Here is a 22,747-nt window from a genome sequence, read left to right as displayed (position 1 = left end):
GAAAACACTCTTCCCACAGAAGAAGAGTTGCACTGATGAACTTTTAGTGCTTGATACAGAAGCAGCAAGTGGCAATTTCATTGATGCACCTATGGCTATAGAAATGTGCATGAGAAAGATTGAAGAACAGGAAAACACTCTTCCCACAGAAGAAGAGTTTCTAGCTATTCAAGAAAGCATGGGAATGTCTAATATGGGAAGGTTGTAACAACCACACACTCCATCCTCAGAAGGAGGGAATGTCTAATATGGGAAGGTTGTAACAACCAAACACTCCATTCGCTACTATTAAACCAAGACAATAGTCTTCCCTTAAATTCGAGAGCTTTTGGATATCTGAGAGGAGTACAAAATCCTTATTGTCTCAAGTGGGAAGGATGGTAGGCATGGGAGAATGATCTCCTTCTCTAAAACCTCTATAGAAACATCCTTTTCTCTGGAACAATTAAACTTGCCTTAAAGTCTGCAGCATCAAAATCCTTGCTCATTTTTTCTTCTACATCATTCATTTCTCCTTGGTTTTTAACATCGCCTAAAAATGCTACGTATTGGGACACCAAAACTGTCAATACTAAACTTTCCAAAATCCTCAATTCCTACTTGTGCATGTAGATAGAAAAGGAAACCCACATGATGCTAAAGGAGCCTACACTTCCTATTATGTAACTTGCACTGCTCCACAGTGATGTTCACATCCTCAAAAAGTACAGTTACTTTCACATCCTCAAGAAGTATATCATATTTCTTCTGTAACTTGCCCTTTTCTGAAGATGTCTTTGCCCAAACTACTAAGATGATCAAACCTGATACCTTCAATATCTACAGCACCTTCATCTATCAAGGCAAGGAAAGCTTGCATTTCTTCTTTGTAGTATTGTTTGAAATGATCAATGACTGCACTCAAGTCAAAACTTACATTAAAGGATTCCATGTAGGACTCAAACATATCGTATGCACCTACCACAGCTACTACAGAAAGTCAAAAAGCCTCTCTACAGGTGTTTCCTCTATCATAGGAAAACCTTCAACACTTGAACCCATCTCAGTTCAGCAAGCTTTGGATATACAACCCATAACACCTGTAAATAAGAAAAAAAGATACTTTGTAGCAATTGGAAGGACGGGACAATAATGTGATTCCAAGAATGCCTGCTAGCTAAATTCGGGTCTTTCTTCCACCCAATTGATAAACTGTTATAAATCTTAGAACACGATAGATTCCTATTGCTAATACCATGAATACAAGGAGTTCACATGGACTAGAAATACAGTGCAAATATGAGTCTTCGAGGTCTTCTAATAGCCTTTCCTCGCGCCATTTTTCTATGAGAGATAGAGCTAGGGGCATGTTAAGCAGTTAATTGGACTGGAAAGAGAATTGGGGGTAGGTGGGGTAGCTTAGGGGGCAAGTGGGGAAGCTACCAAGCTTAGGGGGCAAGTGGGGAAGCTACCAAGCTTTGGAAAGATGGCGCAAAAATGGCTATTCGAAGATCTTTAGATATCTCTATGAGTTATGGGGGTAGCTTAACAAGACCAGCATAGCTGATGCTGGCTCTTTACTCTTTCACCTACACAAGCAGCTCTTTGGACTTGTTCACCTACACTAGCTCTTTGGGATTTTTTTCTCAAGACTGCAGTAGCTCTTGGTCCTCCTTCAAATATAGTTTTTAATCTCATACAACTAGTAGAGGTACGGCACGATATCTGTAAATCTCGCTTATCAAAATATATTTACCATGCCGTCCTTCCATCAGGTATGCTTTCCATGGATCTGAATCTCTCATGTTGCTATGCAGACATTATGTGACTCCTGCCATGTTCCCTCTAAAATCTTAAAAAGTGTGTACTGAATCCTCTCACACATTCATAAAGTTCCCACCTCATAACATTGATATAAGTCACATATAAGCTTTAAAAAGACAGCATGATAGAAGTGACTGGGGGTTTGGATCCTCTTATTCGAAGGCAAGCTAAGTGTTTACTTGTGTGCTTGTTGCTCTTCTTACTCTTTTTTTCTAGGCTATATGTATCTTGATTTCACCAAAGGAAAAAATTGGCTAAAAATTGTTCCCTTTGCACTTTGCCCAATGCTAGTGGTCCAAATGCCTCTGGTACATAGCTACCCCAAAAATAGTTTAAAATAGTAACTCCAATGTGGAAAATGGCCTCCATAATTAGTTCTCACAATTCCCATAAAAAATTTCATACAATGCGTGCTTCAAATCTTGCTAAAATGGTTGCAAAATAGCTTAAATGAGCTTACCTTTTAGGTAAAGTGCACGCGTAATGAATATCCTTTAATAACAAATGTCTCAAACGGTGGTCTCACATTCATAAAGTTTCCTCCTTCAAGCATTGATATAAATCTCACAAAAGCTATAGAAAGACGGTGCGACATAAATGACTGGGGGTTATCGGATCGTCGTATTCGCGTCGTCTTTCCATTAGGTAAGATTAGTATTCACATGTGTGTCCTCTACCTGTTGGTCTTCTTGCTCTTTTTCTCTGGTGTACATGTGCATGTCTTAGAAAGTTCATCCACTTTCCTAGATTTTTGGTTATTTAGTTTGACTGTTTTAGTTCTTTTTGTGTTTAATTAATAGGCCATAAATGGTTAGAACAAAGAAAACAGTAAGGATGGTTGAATCAAGTCCAGGTTTGGCAAAGAAAGCAGCAAATGAAAACAAAATATCAAAGCAGAAGCTGAAAAAAAGGATCAACCAGCATACAAATGCCCTGAGAGAGATAAGGAGGACTGAAAAACATGTTGAGTTACTCATACCCAAGCTTACATTCATGAGAGTCGTGAGACAGATTTGTGACGATTGAAAGCTTGGGATCAGATGGGCCGACAATGCAATATGTGCCCTTCAAGAGGCTGTAGAAGATTTTATTATAGATTTTTTTATTGACAGTTATATTTGTTCTGCCCATGCGCGTAGGGTCACTCTTATGAACAAGGACCTGCAAGCTTATAAGATACAGATTTGAAAGCTGTTGCATCCTATACCGTTGAGTGCAAGCTTATAAGATACAGAAAGCTATTGCATCCTATACCGTTGAGTGACTCTAGGAAATTTAATATCTTAAATGTGCCACCAGCTCTAGAAAACCCAGGGACTCAAGAATTAAGATTAAAGACATTACGCATGATAGGGGCACTAGGATTGCATATCATGCAAAGACTGAGAAGGGCAAAGATGCCCTTCAAGAGGCTGTAGAAGATTTTATTATAGATTTTTTTTATTGACAGTTATATTTGTTCTGCCCATGCACGTAGGGTCACTCTTATGAACAAGGACCTGCAAGCTTATAAGATACAGATTTGAAAGCTATTGCATCCTATACCGTTGAGTGACTCTAGGAAATTAAATATCTTAAATGTGCCACCAGCTCTAGAAAACCCAGGGACTCAAGAATTAAGATTAAAGACATTACGCATGATAGGGGCACTAGGACTGCATATCATGCAAAGACTGAGAAGGGCAAAGAAAAGATGTCTTCTGAGGAAGAAAGAAGAATTGATGAATAAAGAATAATGGAAGATGAGCTGATGGATCTTGAGGAAAAGAATCTTCATGATTTAAAGAAGGTACCCGGAAAACTTGTTATTCATGTGAAAGATTTTGATGATGGTTCAGAGTATCTTGAAATAGCACCTTCAGATACATATATGCTGGCAAGAGAAATTGAGAAATAAACGATGTTGTGATCTTGATATCTCTCAAGTATGTAAGCTACCTTTTTTAAAGATTTATCCTCTGATTTATTTTTTCTCCTCTGATACATGCCTAATTTATCCTCTGATTTATTTTTTGTAGGCTTCTTTTGGCCACCCTACCCCGATAGGCCTACTATCCTGTTTTTTTGTTATACTACCCCAATAGGCCTACTATCCTGTTTTTTTGTTATACCCTATAGTCTCTCTTTATGTAAGGGAAACAAGAACCAATTTTAGTAGACTGGAAGAATGGTTGAGAAGATGCAACTATGAAAATGTGCAATATGTAATTATTCCTTATAATGAGAAGTAAGTATTTTATTTTAAATATGTTTATTTTGTTTTATGTCTTTTTATACATCTCTATCAATGGTCTTTTTCTTTTTTTCTATTTTTGGAGGAGCCATTGGAGTGTATTTATAATTGATATCAAGAAAAGAAAGACATGTTTCTTGAATTCCATACTTGGTATGCATGGAGAAGCCAAATTGTAAGTTTTTAATTTTAATAGAGATTATGTTTAAGATTAAATTTGTAATCGATTGAATAACTTATGTGGTTTTTTATTTTCCAGGTCATCTAAGCGCATAATAAGCACATTAGAAACACTCCATCCTCCACTCCTCGACAGTAAAACTCCATATCAATTTTTCATTTTGCTTGTATATTATCATAATATCAATGATAACTTTAAATTTTGTAATAAAGCTTTAGTTAAAAGTCTAAACAAGAACTATTAGTGCTATAAGCTCCATTACAAACTGATGGAAGCTTATGTGGATGGAGAGTGGCTGCAAACACATGGAGATACATGCAATCAAAATTTTCAGTAGATATATTAAAAAGAGTAGCTGTGAGTATTTTCGAGAGACACATCAAAAAGAGTTGTGAAAAATTATTAATTTTCCTTAAACTTTCAGTGGCATATCCTACTAATATATACTAAGATTTTCGTCATATTTTTTGCAACTCACAGCTTCATGTTATATAGACACATACATTTGGTGGGTGAGAGCAAAGGCAATTAGATTAATGCTCGACAATCGTGTGAATCTTTCCGTAGATCGAGATTCACCACCACCATCAATCCCACCTACGATTGGCAAAGAAACCATTGAAAAAGAAAGGACTTCCCACACTGTCTCCATTGAAATTTGTCATCTTCAAAAAGAAGAAAACGACACACGGAGAAGAGAAAGGCTTCTCAAAAATAGAAACAGTCTAAGGAAAAAGAGGTCAAATCAAAGAAAACATCCAAAAAATCAGAGTCCAGTCCGATCAAGAAAGGCAAAGAGGCCAAAGCTTCTATGGACACCGACTAGCCAAAGTAGATACTTTTTTTGTTCTCATACATTGTAACCAACTAATTTGTATAGATACCATTGTAATAAATATATATATGAAATTAATATTGAGTTTAGTTTCTCATTTAACATTGGTCGTCTTGTCTTAATAATGTTAAATAACTATTTTACAAAATGAATCCACAAGACAAGATAGATGGGTGCAAAATTATATAGTATTAAGAAAACTTCAAGATTATAGGGGACAAACATTTCATAAAACTAAAAGTATTTTCGGATCTTCTTCCCACCGTAATACCATCGACCTTAAATTTGTAGTGTGATGGTATGGCATCTAATAGAAATTCCAAGGATGTGCGCACATCCCTCAATGTCCATTTTGCATCTATAGGGGTGACTCTATTTTCATCATCACTCAAGTTGATCCTTTGGGTCATACTACACAAATTTTTCCTCTGAATCTAATAGCATCCAAGTCCCTCTACTCTTTTTCCATCGTCTATACTCTAAGCTAATCTACAAGGTTTGTCGAGAGATCTTGTATGCCATCACCACTGAATCAATGAAGCATTACATTTTATAAAATCACCCGTATGGATGACTTTACTCACTTTCCATTCTGCGCCAACTGCATTATCCAAGTTAAACTTAGATACATGTGTAGACAACCACATTGCTTTTGTCCTCTTCATGTTTTCTTCTCGAAAAAATGCAACAAATACATAGAGAGGTATAAACCATGATAGCCTAATCCTCTTAGAAATCCTTCTTGCTTTCATTGACTTGTGAATATCCAAGACAATCTTGGATTTAAATGCTAATAGAGTACCTTTGTCTAGAAAGTCCATATATATATATATACACATGTATATATATATATATATTCATGTATATACATGTATATATAGATATATATATATACATGTATATACACATGTATAGATAGATGTATATATATATATTCATGTATATACATCTATATCTATATATAGATGTATATATGTATATATATATATATATCTATATATACATGTATATATAGATATATATATATATACATGTATATACACATGTATATATATATATATATATATATATATATATATATATATATATATATATATATCTATACATGTATATATATATATCTATATATACATGTATATACATGAATATATATATATATATATATATATATATATATATATGTATGGTGTGTGTATATATATATATATATACATATACATGTGTATATACCCACTTGAGACTAGACCGCTTAACGTCGACTTAGAGGGTTATTTCTACCCAATCGATGGGGAGACTTGAACCCAGGTGGGTAAATGTCATCCCGAGAGAGAGAGAGAGAGAGAGAGAGAGAGAGAGAGAGAGAGAGAGAGAGCTTTTTAATCTTTTAGTATGTATGTGAAGATTGGAGAAAATCTCATGAGGGATTGTATATTATGTGTATACACAAATATTATATAAAAAATATTGTTATTTTTATTCAATATTTACTATTTTATAATAAAGAAACTGACTTTACTATTTTATAATAAAGAAACTGACTTTACTATTTTATGATGGAATTAGGTTTATAGCAAGAATGGTAGAGACACGTAGTTTGAGGTGTCCTCTTCAGACCATTTCCTTGAATGCTCCAAGGAAAAGAAGAAGAAATGAAAAAATAAAATGTGCACAGGAGTCAAGGGATAGTGAACCTCATTGTTGTGATGCAAGGATGCATAATGTTACTTGTAATATCGGTGATGTATTGATGCAAGAGACTCATAGGATTCTTGCAAAAAACGATACCTTTTGTGCACAAAAACAAGTAGCAAAAGAAACTTTGATGTGTTTACCTCAATCTAGCACTAAGAGGTCTCAAATTGCCCTGGGCGGAGATAAAAGGATATCTAACAAGAGTGCTAGAAGTGTTCGCCGTGAAATTGCTAGGAATAGGACTATTTTGAAAGAAATAACAAGGGAAATGGCAAGTGGAGTTTATTCAGGGATATCACTGGTTCTTGAAAAGTTTGAGACTTACAAGAAGGTACCGTCGCTTCATCGCTAGAAATAGGACCTCTTATAATGCAGCTAGAAGAGTAAATGAGGGTAATGTAATTACAATGTGTTCCTTTTTTGCCCATGAAGAGAGAGAAGTACCATTTGCTAATACAATAAGAAGGGAGAGTATCGAAGAAATTCCCTCTTATGTATTTGAAAAAAGAAAGGGAGGGATTTTGTCTATCCTCCATGAACTCCCGCCTGTACAAGGTACACATGCAGCTACTTGGCCTTTGGTATATTCGTGCACTTTAAGTCACTTATTAGGAGGGATGACACGAGTGTCGGTTTTGTGGAGCACAGTTATGGGCAAGTGAAAAGAAGATGAGTTGTGGATAGGTTCTTGGCAAATATTGTTGTAAACATGGGCGTGTGTCTGTTCCTTCACTTGCTGAACCACCTGAGCCATTAACACTAGTCCTGTAATTGGACACTTAAGTGTCCTGAGACACTAAAGTGTCCAGCATTTTTCTTGAATTTTTGTGGGCAATCTATTAAGAGTTTTGAAATGCTTAACATCCATAGATGTTCCTCAAGACCCAAAAAATCCTTGAGATTTTTTAAATTGCACTTTTCTTAGCTTTTGCAGAGCAATATTTTAATTTTCTTAGACACATGCTGATAAAACGCATGATTTTTGCTGTTTTCAAAATAGTAGTAATTTGGACATAACTTTTAGAAGGGACATAGTTTGATCATGAAACTTGGCTTGATGGAAAGCCCATGATGTAAACTAAATCCTGGAATCATCAAATGATAATTATTGGATAAATTTTTGACTCGCTAATATTGAAATGACGTTTTTTATACAGGTGGAGCATGAATTTTTCTCCTTCCATATGCAAGCTAATAATGTAAAACTTGAGGTGCACCCATGTTATATAGGGTAAATACTACTTTGTTTTGAATTTTCCAAAACTTTAGAGCCACTTTTTGGGCCTCTTCTTATACATGGCCTTTTGCGCAACCTGTTTTTAATACATAAAATGTCTAATTATGAGCCTAATTTTGATTTTCATTAAAGGGAAAAGCTATGTAAGTGCATTATTTGTTGTAACTATAGGTGTAGACTACTTATGCAAGCATAGTTATGATTAGTTTTTGATAAAAGATGATCAAATTTTGCATTTTTATTTTTTACAGTTTTTCTAGAACTAGGCGGTAAGAACCTACTTAAGTGGAGGCTAAGTTAGTGTCATACACATCAAATTATGGCTTATTTATCTCATCTCAAGCATGAAAACCAATAATCAACATTCTCATTGATAGGGCTACATTATTTTTTAGTGGCGTAATTGAGTTTTGATAATACGCGTTACTTTTGCTGATTTTATGCAACTTTTTTGGAAAAAATTTTAGGAAAGGAAAATGATTTTTTTGGTGAACTTCTACCTCCTTGGACTAATGTATGCTATCAAAATATCTTGGGAAAAATGCTATTGATATCATTGGATTTTTTTTTGAGAGAATGATGCTTGCATATTTGGAAAAATCCTGAAAAAATGTTCATTTTCAAGACATATTCTACTTTATTGCTTATGTACTTCCAAATAAAAAGGCATTTTATATGTTTAGCATTTTTTACATAAGCATAGGATTATGTTCTACATGCCCAATGAAGCATTTTGGTTTCTAAAGCCTACATTAGGAGTTTGATTTTTTTCGCAACCCCCAAAAAAGGACACTTAAGTGTCCTGTTTTGGTACCAAACTAGTGTTAAGATCTCTTTTGATTGGTAGTGACACTACAAGTAAAAAATTTCAAGAAAACATCAGGGCTTATAATAGTGTGTTGGCTTTTTCATCATTGGGTGCACAAATAGATGACTCTCTCTTTCACAATAGTAGTGTCTATACTTTCAAGGTGCATGGGACTGTTTATCATCGGATTGGGTCCTTGGTCCCCAATAATATGTACAATCCTAAGCCAGAGTTTGCACAGTTGTATGTGTTTGATACTGAGCACGAATTACAAAATCGACTAGGTGTCATGAATGGATTGGAATCCACAACCCTAGAAGCACTTCAATCGATGATGCACACTTCTAATCCATTTGCACAAGCTTTTAAGAATGTGGGAAGAATGTTGAGTGACAATCCAAGTTTGGATTTGAAAATGACTATATGTGAGACGAAATCCACATCTAGGCAGTACTCAATGCCAACAGCTTCCGAGATTGGTGGTATCATGATTGGTCAAGGTGATGATTATAATGTTGGTCGTCGTGATATTTTATTGCATACTCGAGAAGGCACATGCAAAAACATCTCTAATTTGCATAGGTGCTATATGCCTCTTTTGTACGTCATGTTATTTCCAAGAGGGAAGGATGGATGGCACTTGAGAATCCCTTATGCTGATGCACAAGTGAGTGCATTGAGAAATGGTCATTGTGTGACTCAACGACAATACTATGCTTATCGATTGCAAATTCGCCCAGATACAAATGCATGCTTGCTACGTGGTGGAAGGTTGTTGCAACAGTTTATGGTTGATGCCTATTGCAGTGTTGAAGAGTCACGATTATCTTGGCTACGCCATAATAAAAAAAGTTTGCGTTTAGAGGTTTATAGTGGTTTAGCAGACATGCTTCATGTGGAAGGAAGTGGAAGTGGTATTGCAGGAAGGACATTGGGAAGTAGAATAGTGTTACCTTCCAGTTTTATTGGTGGGCCACGACAAATGTATCAACTTTATCAGGATGCCATGGCAATTGTTCGTTTAAAGGACAAGCCCGATTTATTCATTACTTTCACCTGTAACCCAAAGTGGCCAGAGGTATTAGATGCTTTACTCCCGGGGCAAAGTGCATGTGACCGGCCTGATTTGACTACTAGAGTTTTTCACCAAAAACATTCAGATATGATGAAAAATATCATGAAGAAGGAGCTCTTTGGTAAGGTGATTGGATATGTGAGTGTCATTGAGTTCCAAAAAAGAGGATTGCCTCATTCACACACGTTATTGATCTTGGATAGTGCCCATAAACCTAAGACTCTCCAAGACTATGACAGATTAGTATGTGCCGAATTGCCTGATAAGCAAATGTTTCCTGCTTTGCATGATGTCGTGTTGCATTGCAATATCCATGGGCCCTGTGGGCCATTCAATCCAAGTGCAATTTGTATGGATAAAGGGAAATGCACAAGGAACTATCCACGAGCTTTTGTACAAGAGACTACTGTGGATGAGAGTGGTTACCCCGTGTATATGCGTCGAAATGATGGAAGAACTGTGGCATTGAAAAAGTGTAATGTTGATAATAGATGGGTTGTGCCATATAACCCTTATCTTTCAGCCACATATAATGCTCATGTAAATGTGGAAATATGCTCAACAATAGCAGCAGTGAAATATCTTTACAAGTACATATACAAGGGGCATGACAGAGCAACAATAAGATTTAGCACTGTACAAGGTGGGGATGTTAATGCTGCTTGCGTAGTCGATGAGATTCAGAGGTATTTGGATGCACGTTACGTCTCTGCATCAGAGGCATGTTGGAGACTCTTTGAGTATGATTTACACAATGAGAAGCCTGATGTGCAACGGTTGCAGGTACACTTAGATGGGGGTCATAATGTTATCTTCAGAGATGATGATAATATTGCAGATGTTTTTCAGAGGGAAAATGTAGGCAAGACTACTATGATTGAATGGTTTACCTGTAATCAACAACATCCTGAAGCAAACATTACATTGTATAGTGATTTCCTTCAACAATGGGTTTGGAACTCCAGGTTGAAGAAATGGACCAAAAGAAAGATTGGAAACACTATAGGGCGCATGTACTTTGTAGCTCCTTTGGCAGGTGAGGCATACTATGTTCGCCTACTTCTTACAATATGTAAAGGATCTAAGTCATTTGAAGATTTGCGTTCGCTCAATGGTCACATCTATCCTTCTTTCAAGGCAGCTTGCATTGCCAGAGGGATACTGGAAGATGATTCTGAATGGGTTGCATGTATGGAGGAAGCATCATCTATGCAAAATGCCTTGCAATTGAGATGTCTTTTTGGTACTATATTGCTATTTTGTGAGCCTTCCTGTCCAGGAATATTGTGGAAGAGATTTCGAAAAGAAATGATAGAAGATTTTCTATACCAGTTATCGAGAAGCAGGGGTCAGTTTATTGGTATTGAACAATTAGCTGAAACTCATGCACTACTACATTTAGAAGAAATTCTTCGTGCTCAGAGAGACGGACATTGGCAGATTAACATGGACAACTTGCTGAGGTTTTGAGAGTTTGTAAGCTCATTATTTGGGATGAGGCTCCAATGATTCATCGTTATGCTTTTGAAGCATTGGATAGGAGCTTACAAGATGTATTATTCTCAGATAAGCCATTTGGTGGAAAGGTTGTATTAATGGGAGGAGATTTTAGACAAATCTTGCCTGTTATTATGAAGGGAAGACGTGAGGATATTGTTAATGCAGCATTGTGTCGTTCCTTTCTATGAAACTCTATCAAAGTTCTAAAGTTAACTGGAAATATGCGTATTCAATCAAGCAATACTAATAGGGATGCAATGAGTTTAAACAGTGGGTCATGAATATTGGGAATGGAGTGGATTGTAGTGATGATAATACGATGGTGACACTACCAAGTAATATGGTCTTGCAAAGATCGAGTCTTAAAGACTTGGTACATTGGGTATACTCTGAATTGGCTATCACTACGACATATGCTTCATACTTTAGTGAGCGTGCTATTCTTGCTCCGATAAACAGTCAAGTGGATATTGTGAATAAGACAGCTTTGGATGCAATGCCTGGTGCGCCTAAGCAATATTTCAGTGCAGATTCAATTCTTGAAAATGATGAAAATTCATTCCTATATTCCACAGAATTTTTGAACACAATCGATCTTCGGGGCGGATATCCACCTCACTGCTTGGTTTTAAAGTTAGAAGCTCCTGTTATTTTGCTTCGTAACTTGGATCCAAGACGTGGACTCTGTAATGGTACACGGATGATATGTAAGGCCTTTCACTCTAAAGTCTTGGAGACTGAAATCATCACTGGTACTAAAGTTGGTGAAAGAGTATTTCTTCCACGGATTACCTTTATATGCAGCGAGGCCCAACTACCATTCACCATGAGGAGGAGACAGTTTCCCGTGCGGCTGGCATTTGGCATGTCAATAAACAAATCACAAGGCCAAACCCTAAATGTCTTGGGGTTGTATTTGGTGACTCCAGTGTTTACTCATGGACAACTGTATGTCGCGTTGTCACGAGCACGGTCTCCTCATGCTGTGAAGGTGTTACTTGAGGATAACGCTAATGTGGAGTGTTCATTTGATGATCTTCAAAGTTATACACCTACAACAAACAATATTGTTTATAAGGAGATCTTGATGACTTCAGAGTGACAAGTCAGGTTTCTTATTTAAGTTCTGCAATTTGATTAATTTTGTTGTGATTTCTTTTTTTATACATATTTATCTATGGTAAAAGTATCTATTTTTGTTGTTTATGTTTTGACAGACATGTCTAAGATTACCTTTACATTGGACATGCCTTTGTCGAGGGTAGTACGTGAGTTTTTCTCTATATTTGCTTAACTTTTCTTGATTACAAAGTATGGAACATGACATTCTATACTAATGTCTATCTGTACAGAGCCACCGCTATGGTCAGCTCCTATTACTGCAGGTCACGTAGCAGGGATTATGATTGATGCTTATAGGGATGGGTAAGTATAAGTGTAATTGTTAGGCATTGTATGAATATTTTTTGAACCTATATATAAATAATTGTATAACCTATTTGTTATGCTTTGATTTTAGGATATTACATGACATTGATACGTTTATGGTAAGAGTTGTCGACGAAGGCATCGAGATGTACGGGATTGGTGTTCCTGATGAGGAGTGGAGTGTCTATTTGTTTTGGAGAGAGATGGACAGATACTTTGCATCATTTGAGGGGTATTCAGTACCCGATGAGTGGTTGTTTCTTACATCCATCATGACCATTGGTATTCGTTATGCGTTTTATACTAGAGCTCCTCATGTACCATCCACTCGATGTTCTATTGTACGAGGTAATTTTGATTATATTTTTCTATTATAAGATTTTTTTGAGATTTTATTTATCGATGTGTCGTTATGTGCAGATTTGATTTATCATTGTTTCGTTTGTGCAGGTCCTTTGCATTCATCGAGATAGTAGAGCATGTGCGGGATGGATCACCCCTTTACAATAGAGAGTGTATTGTGATGAGGAGGAGACAATTGAATGATCCTTCTCACAAGAGAAGAATTCAATTTGTTGATTCTGACATTACTGACTGAGAATACGTATTTTGTGGTGCATTTTGAGAATAGGTAATATTGGTCCTTTTTTGCATCTTCGTATGCTACATTACTATGATATTTTTGTTTTCGCCATAAATCTACGAGATATGGATGTTATTTTGAGATATGTATATATAAAGTCACTTGAAATAATGTATTGTGTTTACTTAAAACATGACCTAAATTGGAGAAACTGAGTTTATTTTTTCTAGAACTCTACCTGTCGGCCGCAGCAACGCGCGGGTCCAATACTAGTTTATACTCATTTATAACATAAAGCATGCTTTGCATTTGAACAATCAATTAGTGTAAAATATTTTTCTCAAGCTTTGGCACGTTTTACATTGCAATTTGATGGCTGTTTTGGGCCATCTTCTATTCAATGAACAGCTTATTCCTGTACAAGGAGTCAAAGGAACAGCTTATTCCTGTTGTTTAGGATCCGTTCTTTCTTTCTTTTTTTCTTAGGTACGTGAGGCACCTTCTCTAATCCATACTCAGCAACTACGCCTTGGAAGCCATGTGCTGAGAGGATAAATTACTGGGCTTTAAACAGAGGATTGTTTGAATAATTTGTTTATTTTGGTTGACAGTTCTTCCAGCTGAGAATGAGACCAATGGGTATCTAGCTGTGCATGCAGAGGGAGGACTGAATCAACAGCGTATTGCTGTGTGTGCTTTAGTTTCTGAGCCACTGTATTCATAGACTTGCATGTTTTGATGTTTTTTGACTTTCGGTTTCTCTGTGATACAGATATGCGATGCCGTTGCTGTTGCTAAGATCATGAATGTCACATTGATTATTCCGTTAATGAAGCAAGAGCAGATTTGGAAAGATCGAAAATAAGTGGTATCTACACTTTTTGTAAGATGCTAATGAAAGAAGGGAGGAAGGGATGACTCGTTAGTTTGAAGTCGGGAACACGGGACATCGTTTACATGGAGTCCATGGTATGGTGAAGGTCACTATGGAAGCGCTTCCATGAGCAAGGCTTGAATTGATATTGAGTAAAAGATGATAAAAGTGATTATGAGTTATGATAAAAGTGATTATGAGTTATCTGCAACTCGCCTTATAATTGTTTTATATACTTTGGCCACCGTCTAACACTTATTAATGTTCTTGGCATTCACATTGGGCCATGCCCAAGGCCCATGGTACTATGCAAGGGGTGCAGAGTGATGTGTGCCTTTAGTTGATGAGCTGTGAGCTGTGAAAAGAGGTTTTGCTCTCTTGTCAGTGCTGCTCTTAACCTGTGACAAGACACCTATATTTTTTTTGGATGAACAATGTGCCAATACATGTTCTGCACTTTTATGGAATCTTTTTCGCTGCTTAAATTATTTTACCATGAACACCTTGTAATCATCTCATTTCTTTTGGACAGACGATTTGAGGACATTTTTGATGTGGATCATTTTGTTAACTATCTGAAGGATGATGTACGAATAGTGAAGGAGATTCCTTCATGGTTTTCTAACAAAGGGGAGCTGTATACAAGCATCAGGTCATTATGATAGCACATCTCTCTATCTTGATGGCTTCAACATCCTCTGACAGCTGAAATGATTAACATACAAGATTGAAAGTTGGTTTGTCTATATCAGTCTCAAGGGCTATGAAGGCCTGCTTACCTCGGTCATTGTTTGATGCTCTTTTAATCCTCAAATTGGGCTTTATTTCTCATGGCAGCTCTGATGTTATGGTTTGTCCTTCCAGGTGCACGGTAAAAAATATTCCCAAGTATGCCTCTGTACAGACTAGGGTAGGTAACCCCCCCTTGCACCCCCCCCCCCCCCCCCCCCCCGCCCCCTCTTCCCCTTTTCCCTTCCTTCTGGGTTATGTCCAGCTGAAACTGTTCTCCTAGTGAATGAAAGTAAAACAGTCTCTTTATGATAGGCTTATTTTGATGACGATTTTACCGTGTTATCAAATGGCAGGTATGACAATGTTCCTCATGAAATGAACATGTCAACCTCTGGTAAAAATTTCAAAGAATGATAATCGTACTGGCATACTGCACCCATATATGTGAGTAACACGTCCTTAGCTATTGGAAAGTTTAAGTAGTCATATACCAAGCTTTGGGGAGGATCCCTTACAATCTTTGTTATGGCTGTGTGGGTGCATGGGGTGTGTGTGGGAGCACATATTAATACCAAGTTCTACACCCACTATTGGGCACTGATGATGTTAGTGGGGATATCGTAGTATCTAGTCCATACTATGCATGATGGAGTTGATGGTTTATTGTCTTGTGGATGACTACCATGAGGTATAAATTGCACTTTCTTATAAGGTGAATTTGGGCGTGTTCCTGAATTCATATAGGTATGCTATGCATGATGGAGTTGATGCCTTATTGTCTTGTGGATGACTACCATGAGGTTATAAATTGCACTTTCTTATAAGGTGAATTTGGGCATATTCCTAAATTCATATAGGTATATATATATTCTATAAGGTGAATTTGGGCTTCTTAGCTGCTCCTCGATTCGGGATGTTGTCTCTTGGTCCGCACTAACTGTAGGATATGCCCAATAGGAGCAAGTTCATGATGATCTGAACTATTTCAAATGAATGGACCAGGAGGGTGGAATAGGAGCAGCTAACAAGGGGAATTAAATTCATGATGAGATTGCCAGATAGGGGTTGTAGGAGAATAACATTTTGCTTGGCAATGCTTTGGTGGATATGTATGCACATGTGGTACACTCGCAAAAGCACGACGAGTGCTTTGAGGAGATGGGATGTTTCTTGGTCTGCATTAATTGTAGGGTATGCCCAACATGGCAAAATCATGATGATCTAAACAGATGTAGGACAACGGCTCTTTCCCGATGCATGGACCATCACTTGCATGTTGAAAGCCTGTGGTTGCATAGTAATACCTGACAAGGGGGGACAAATTCATGGTGGGATTGCTTGACATGGAGTCCAGAAAATAATATTGTGCTTGGGAGTGCTTGAGGAGCTCCCTATTCGGGACGTTGTCTCTTGGTGTGTGCCCAAAGCATGAGGGAGGGGAGGGGGTGTGTTGGAGTGAGATTATGTCCGGCCCCTACCCGTCGTTAGACGGGTGAGGCTACTTGTATACATTGTACAGCCTGCTGCATTGAGGTTTGCAAGTCACTTTCTTATCTGTGTGGCATCTTGTACCATACTCTCTCTCTCTCTCTCTCTCTCTCTCTCTCTCTCTCATCAATGGTTCTGTCCCTCTCTGTCTCTACACACGAATGCACACACATAGAGAGTATCTTCTCTCTCTCTCTCTCTCTCTCTCTCTCTCTCTCTCTACACACCAGAATACCTTCTCTCTCTCTTTTTACACACGAATGCACACACACACACAGTATCTTCTCTCTCTCTCTCTCTCTCTCTCTCTCTCTCTCAAACACACGCACACACGTATAACTACACAACTTATAAGCTCAAAATGCCACGCGAGAGAGAGAGAGAGAGAGAGAGAGAGAGAGAGAGGTTCCTTGACATGGGCTCTTCTTCTTCATATACCTGCAATGAAGATCCACAGTAGCAAGGTTCTGTATCCAAGAGAAAAGAAAGCTTTCAAAGTTCACACACTCCTGTACCTCACACTAATAGGTAGGGTTGAAAATACTTACAGTCGAGCTCCAAAGAATGGTGCTCTCTCTCTCTATACACTCATGCACTCACTCACTCACTCACTCACTCACTCGTACAATATCCACGAATGGTTACTGTCTCTTCAGGAATGGATAGAAGAAGAAGATAAGATTTTTTGAATAAACATGATGCTTACCTGGAAATCCATCTCTCTTTCTCTGAATGAGGTGGTGGGGCAGACTTCAATTGTCACCCCCAAAATAGGGCTTCCACTTTTGCCAAGCCTTGAACCTTTTTTTGAATTTTTGATTGAATGGTATTTTGAATTTTCAAACCCCTTTTCCCAGGAATCTCCTCTCTCGTCACGTGGCAAGATGTGCTTCCCAGTAAGGGATATAGAAGAAGAAGATATAGAAGCTAACATAAGGTCCATCTATAGGTCAATGCAGCTTTAGCATTAGAACTTATTTATGTCGATCAGATAGTTTGGTAATCTATCATCACTGATCAGTTTGGCTTGAATTATGTTACTGAACATGAGGTGCTCAACACAAACACCATAGGTGTCAATCCTTTGCTCACGCACACATTGCCATCCTAGGCAATGAATCTTTTGGCAAGACATTACCCCTAGCTTCCCTAGCTTTGGAATATAGCAGCAAGCTTCATGTTTGCACTAGTCTGTAGTTAAAGTCACCTTGTGTTTTTGCAGATTAAAGATGTATCAAGGTTCAAGGGTGTTGGACATACAGCAGATTTCTACCTGAGCATGTTCTCATTGGTTTGGTCAGCTTTAAACATTTCCCTATCTGGGTAGCTGCATACAGCAAGAGTAATGTGAACGCTTGAGAATGTTATGGGCCAGTGTTACAGACATCTGCATTACTGACTTGGTTCAACTAACTCAAACACAGAAACCTCCAGTTAGTAATTTTGGATGTTTTGCCTCGGTACAATTTGTCAAAGCAGATGATTCAGTCAAAGGGAGGGCATAGGCTTAGAGGTTAAGATTAAAATCATTCTATAAGATCTGAATACAGAACATCTCGGAGTAAGTCGTGCTCGTCTTTTTTGGCATTGGTGTCCTTTCATACTTCATTTCCATCTTTCTACTCTTGAGGACCCCAGTTTACCATGCTGGCAGGTCAACGCTAGTGTCTTGAATTGGTGATGATAGTTACTCGAACATCAAAGATTGCGACTTGACCACTAACCTTTCGGGTTTGTCCCGAGGCTGCCGCTAAAGGTGGCCAATGATTGACAGATTAATAGCAAAGATTATAGGTGGGCTAGTATGCAACATCCCTGGCAGCTCATATCAAAGTCAGCGAGGTGGTATGTTTAGCTCAGGTGGGTATTTCAAGGCAGAAAGCAGCTTTAATTATGATGGTGCAGATGAGTTTTCCAGTGACCTAAAGTTATGAAGGGTCGAGATGATAGAATTGATTCAATTTTTATGTCCCCAAAGTTAACAAACATTGTTATGTCCACTGTTTAGGAAGAATGCACCCATGTCATGGCTGGATAACCAAGAGTTTACAGTAAAAGTGATGTCATTGGTTTGGGAACAATAAACTTGAAGGCAAACACAACTTTGTTTCTTTAAATTTTTCCAACGGACAGTTCAAAACGGAACCTTATTTTTCTATTTTCTTCTACCCCCATATCAAATCAGGGGAGAGAGGACACACTTGACAACTTATGAGGACTAAATATAAACTGTTCTCAAGCCACAAAAGAGAAGGCATCTTTTTGCTCCTCATTAGTAGCAGCCACCAAGGATTGAGCCTGCTGCTCGTATGTAAACTTGGAGGTGGAGATGTAAGAGTTATCGGCACTCCATATGAAGATACCGGGAAGCTTGCCACTTGACTTGAGCTGCTGGCAAGCTGAGATGACAGTGGCTGGCGGGGGCCCTATATTGTTAGCCGTGTTGAAGCTAGCTAACATGTTTTCACCTCCTCCATATTTTGACGCTGCTGTGTTGTAAAGACTGACGAACTGAGATGCACTTGTGCCAGAACCATATGAGTAAAACTGAAAGTTCACATAGTCTATCACATTGCTATGCTGCTCCCATAATTCAGTGTAATGAGACTCTACTCCATCAAAGGGAGCTATCGAAGCCACAGAGATCACCTTGTTATTCTTCAGCTGAGATATCAGCTGCCCAATACAGGATGCAAATGTGGCTGGTGAAGCTGAGGCGGCAAAATGCTCATAATCTATGTCAATCCCGTCAAGATGATACTGGTTGATCAGGCTGGTGAGAGAGGAAACTGCGTTTGAGACCCAGGTTGTCGTAGAGGTGGGTGTGAACAACACGCTTTGGCCCGAGACAGTGTCCCCTCCCAAGGACAACATGACCTTGACATTACTGTGTTGAGCTTTGATGGCTTGGACTGCATTAGGAGTGAGGACAGAGTCCTGCCAATAAATGTTAAAAACACCATTGGTGGGTGAGATGCCACCGGCAGTGTTGTAGTCGATGGCAAAGGCAAGGATGAAGTAGAAATCCACATTGGGGTTGATGGGCACATCAGACAATTTCACTCCATTGTACAAAGCACCAATGTACTCCATGAAGATATTGTCATTGTATTGACTAGGAGGCGGTGGGGGAACGCTTCCGGGTTCTGAAACACAGACAATTTGGCCAATCTGAAGGTTGCCACAGTTGATGCCCACATTCCAGCTTTCAAAATCTGAGATAGAGATGCTATAAGCTTGTGAAATTGCCCAACAAGTGTCACCTGCCTTTACTGTGTACTCTTTGCAAGCACCTGATGGTGGGGGATCAGTGCTAGGTTTGGAAACACACACAACTTGGCCAATTTGTAGGTTTCCACAGTCGATGCCGGGATTCCAGCTCAAAAAATCATCTAGAGAGATGCCATGGGCTTGTGCGATGTTGTAGCAAATGTCGCCCGCCTTCACTGTGTACTGATTGCAGTTTGCGGCCGTGGCAAATGAGCTTGCTGCATCCACAAAGTAAACATGTTATTTATAAGACTCATGCCTAAAGCAGAGCTACTGACCAGATTAAGGTGAACAATGTATCCACTACTTGTGACTAACTTCTGAAGGAGTTTAGATGGATGAGCACAAAACACATTCTCTCTTTCTCTCTCTCTCTCTCTCTCTCTCTCACACACACACACACACACAGAGGACATGTGCACAAATTACTCAATGCAATCTGTCATGGCAGCAAGATTATTGCATTCACAAGGTAAACGTGTCATGAATAAGACTCATGGCTGAAGTAGAGATACTGAACCAAATTAAAGTAAACAACGTTTAGAATATGTGCTGCTTGTAACGAAATTGTGTACTGACCAAATTAAAGTAATCTAGTGCTTGCAGCGAAATTGTGCAGCAGGTGTTATATTTTATATATAAGACTGATGATTATATAGTAGAGCTACTGATCAAATTAAAACTGAACATTATTTAGAACATCTGCTACTTGTTATTAGCTTGTGAAAAGGTTTAGATTTATGAACACTAATGTTACGTCCACGTAGGCATGTGGGGGCGGACACACACAAGTTCGTGAGACTTTCAATACATGTAAGCGCGATATCATATTTACAATTAAACACAAAACTGGGGAGCTCCGCCTCCAAACGACAATTCCCTACGAGCTGAGCTACAAGCTCGTTGATAACACACACACACACACAGAAAGTTAATGCAATCTACCATGGCTAACAACGTTGCTGCATCTGCAAGGTTAACATGTTTTTTTTTTCGTACACATTGGGGCCCACTCAAGTGGGTGGAGCCGATTTCCCCTTCCAACAATTAGCCAATTATCATAGTCGGGCAAGGGCCACGCACCATCGGGCAAGAGCCACGAATTAGGCATCCCCCATGACCACCGCGATGAGTCGAGCGCTACAACAGCGGAGGGGTCTCGTATGGATCCTCCTATCTCGGGTGATCCACCACCCGAGGAAGAGTCACTCGAGTGTTCAAAGGGCAAGAGCCCGAGCAACCAAACACATCAAGGGAGCATAAGTGTCCCTTTATAACATGAGAGAGCCTAGTGGGACTTGAACTCATAACCTAGAGGTTACAAGTCACAAGCTTTGACCACTACACTAACTCAGTTGAGACACAAGGTTAACATGTTATGTTTAAGACTTATGATTAAAGTAGAGCTACTGATGTTTGGAACATCTACTACTTGTAAGAAACTTGTGAACAAATAAAGATCAATCAGCAAAAAACACAACGATCATTCTCGGCGCTATAAGATAGCTGAGATGGCATAACCAAAAGAAGAAGAACACACACACCTAGCTACATGCAGGAAAAATGAAGTTGTTTTGAAAACAAACTAAATGGTAACTTGTTAGGCATCATGACTAGATTGTACAGGCGATCAAGGATTTGAACCCCCCCCCCCCCCGGGAAAATAATTAAAATCAGGCTCAACGTGTTTATCTCGACTAGAGAAGCTTTCAAGCCTTTGTTTTGGAAGACCCGAGATTAAACCTTTCTGAGGGCATGACAGTGTGGGCTCCTGCCCGAAGGGATCTATGTGCGTGGGATTTTCTGCCGCACTTGCGATCCAGTTCGATAGGGAGGGGAGATAACCCCCAAAACAAAAATCAACAAGCTATTTATGATAAGCCTACTAAATCTCAACGACTTTATCTTGACGGGAAAGACTCAAGCCTTTGTGCCGGAAGACACGAGATGAAACCTTAATGGGGGGATGTCACTGTGTATATATAAAGGCTGGCTCTTGTCTGAAGGGGGGGTATGTGTGTGGGATTTTCAGTCCAGTTTGAAATAAGAGAGAGAGAGAGAGAGAGAGAGAGAGAGAGGACTCACCATGGTAAGAGGAGCTGCAGAGAGCACCGGAGAGCCCAAGAAGCAGCAAAAGGAGCCGCATGTTGATGGATTATGATGAAAAGAACCTTTCCAAAAGCATACGATTTTACTTCACAAGCAAGAAGAAGTTATCCAGATGGAATTGTGGCTGTCCGCGACGCCTCCTTTATAGAATGAGCAAGAGTGCTTCTGCTTCTGCTGCTGCTGCTGCTTAATTTTAAAGTTTCTTGAAAGTACCAATATATTCCCTCATCATAGCACAGGGATTTTCCAATTCATTGAATCGGGAAAATTACACTGCAAACCCGGTTCTCCTAGCTCAAATTTGCATCGGGCTTAATTTTAAAGTCTCTTGAAAGTACCAATATATTCCCTCATTATAGCACAGGGATTTTCCAATTCATTGAATCGGGAAAATTACACTGCCTTTTTTCGGAATTCGTATAGATAAATTTTTGGCAGCCTTGGACAGGGTGGTTTTCTTCTTTTTCTCTCTCCCACTCCTAGTCACTTTTCTCTCTCTCTCTCCTATGACTCACGCGTTCTCTCTCTCTCTCTCTCCACACAATCGAGTTATCTCTCTCTCCACACACACGTGTGCCCATCTCTCTCTCAAGTGGAGTTCTCTCTCCACACACAACACACGTGGCCCCATCTCGCCCCATCTCTCTCTTTTTCTCACTTTAGGACGCCCACAGGCCTTTCGCACACCCGATTTAAAGAAGGAGAGAGAATGGGGCATGTCCACACATTAAGAATATTAATTATTGGAAGTCACCTTTGTTTTTTAGTTGAAACAGCGGAATATATTAAAAGAAAATGATGTTACAAGATCCCATGTGGAAGGTCCATGGGGAGACACAGTGACCTGGAGAAACCTTCAGAAAAGGGGGAACAAAATTGAAACATCTCATGAACAGTGA

The 22,747-nt window shown here is 38.8% G+C and overlaps 1 protein-coding gene and 1 pseudogene across 2 annotated transcripts; one reads left to right on the top strand and one right to left on the bottom strand.

Moving 5' to 3' along the window:
- The first annotated feature begins 13,747 nt into the window (after positions 1-13,747).
- Positions 13,748-21,954, top strand: LOC147635797 (protein PECTIC ARABINOGALACTAN SYNTHESIS-RELATED pseudogene; annotated as a pseudogene). Its single transcript, XR_015266605.1, has 7 exons — positions 13,748-13,823; positions 13,987-14,063; positions 14,148-14,344; positions 14,782-14,901; positions 15,114-15,159; positions 15,335-15,425; positions 21,845-21,954. The product of XR_015266605.1 is annotated as a protein PECTIC ARABINOGALACTAN SYNTHESIS-RELATED pseudogene (transcript).
- On the bottom strand, positions 18,518-22,257 carry LOC147635796 (chitinase 2-like). The gene is made up of 2 exons (XM_086803226.1): positions 21,825-22,257; positions 18,518-19,957 (listed from the first exon to the last, which is right to left on the bottom strand). Exons 1-2 carry the CDS (start codon positions 21,883-21,885, stop codon positions 18,705-18,707), a joined length of 1,314 nt encoding a protein of 437 aa, XP_086659352.1. The 5' UTR covers positions 21,886-22,257; the 3' UTR covers positions 18,518-18,704.
- Positions 22,258-22,747: the final 490 nt, after the last annotated feature.

This window comes from Cibotium barometz, chromosome 9, assembly GCF_041138505.1.
Source record: "Cibotium barometz isolate CiBa-2024 chromosome 9, ASM4113850v1, whole genome shotgun sequence".
Taxonomy (NCBI): Eukaryota; Viridiplantae; Streptophyta; class Polypodiopsida; order Cyatheales; family Cibotiaceae; genus Cibotium; species Cibotium barometz.
The sequence above is the reverse complement of the archived record's forward strand: the minus strand, read 5'-3'. Positions and strand labels throughout refer to the sequence as shown.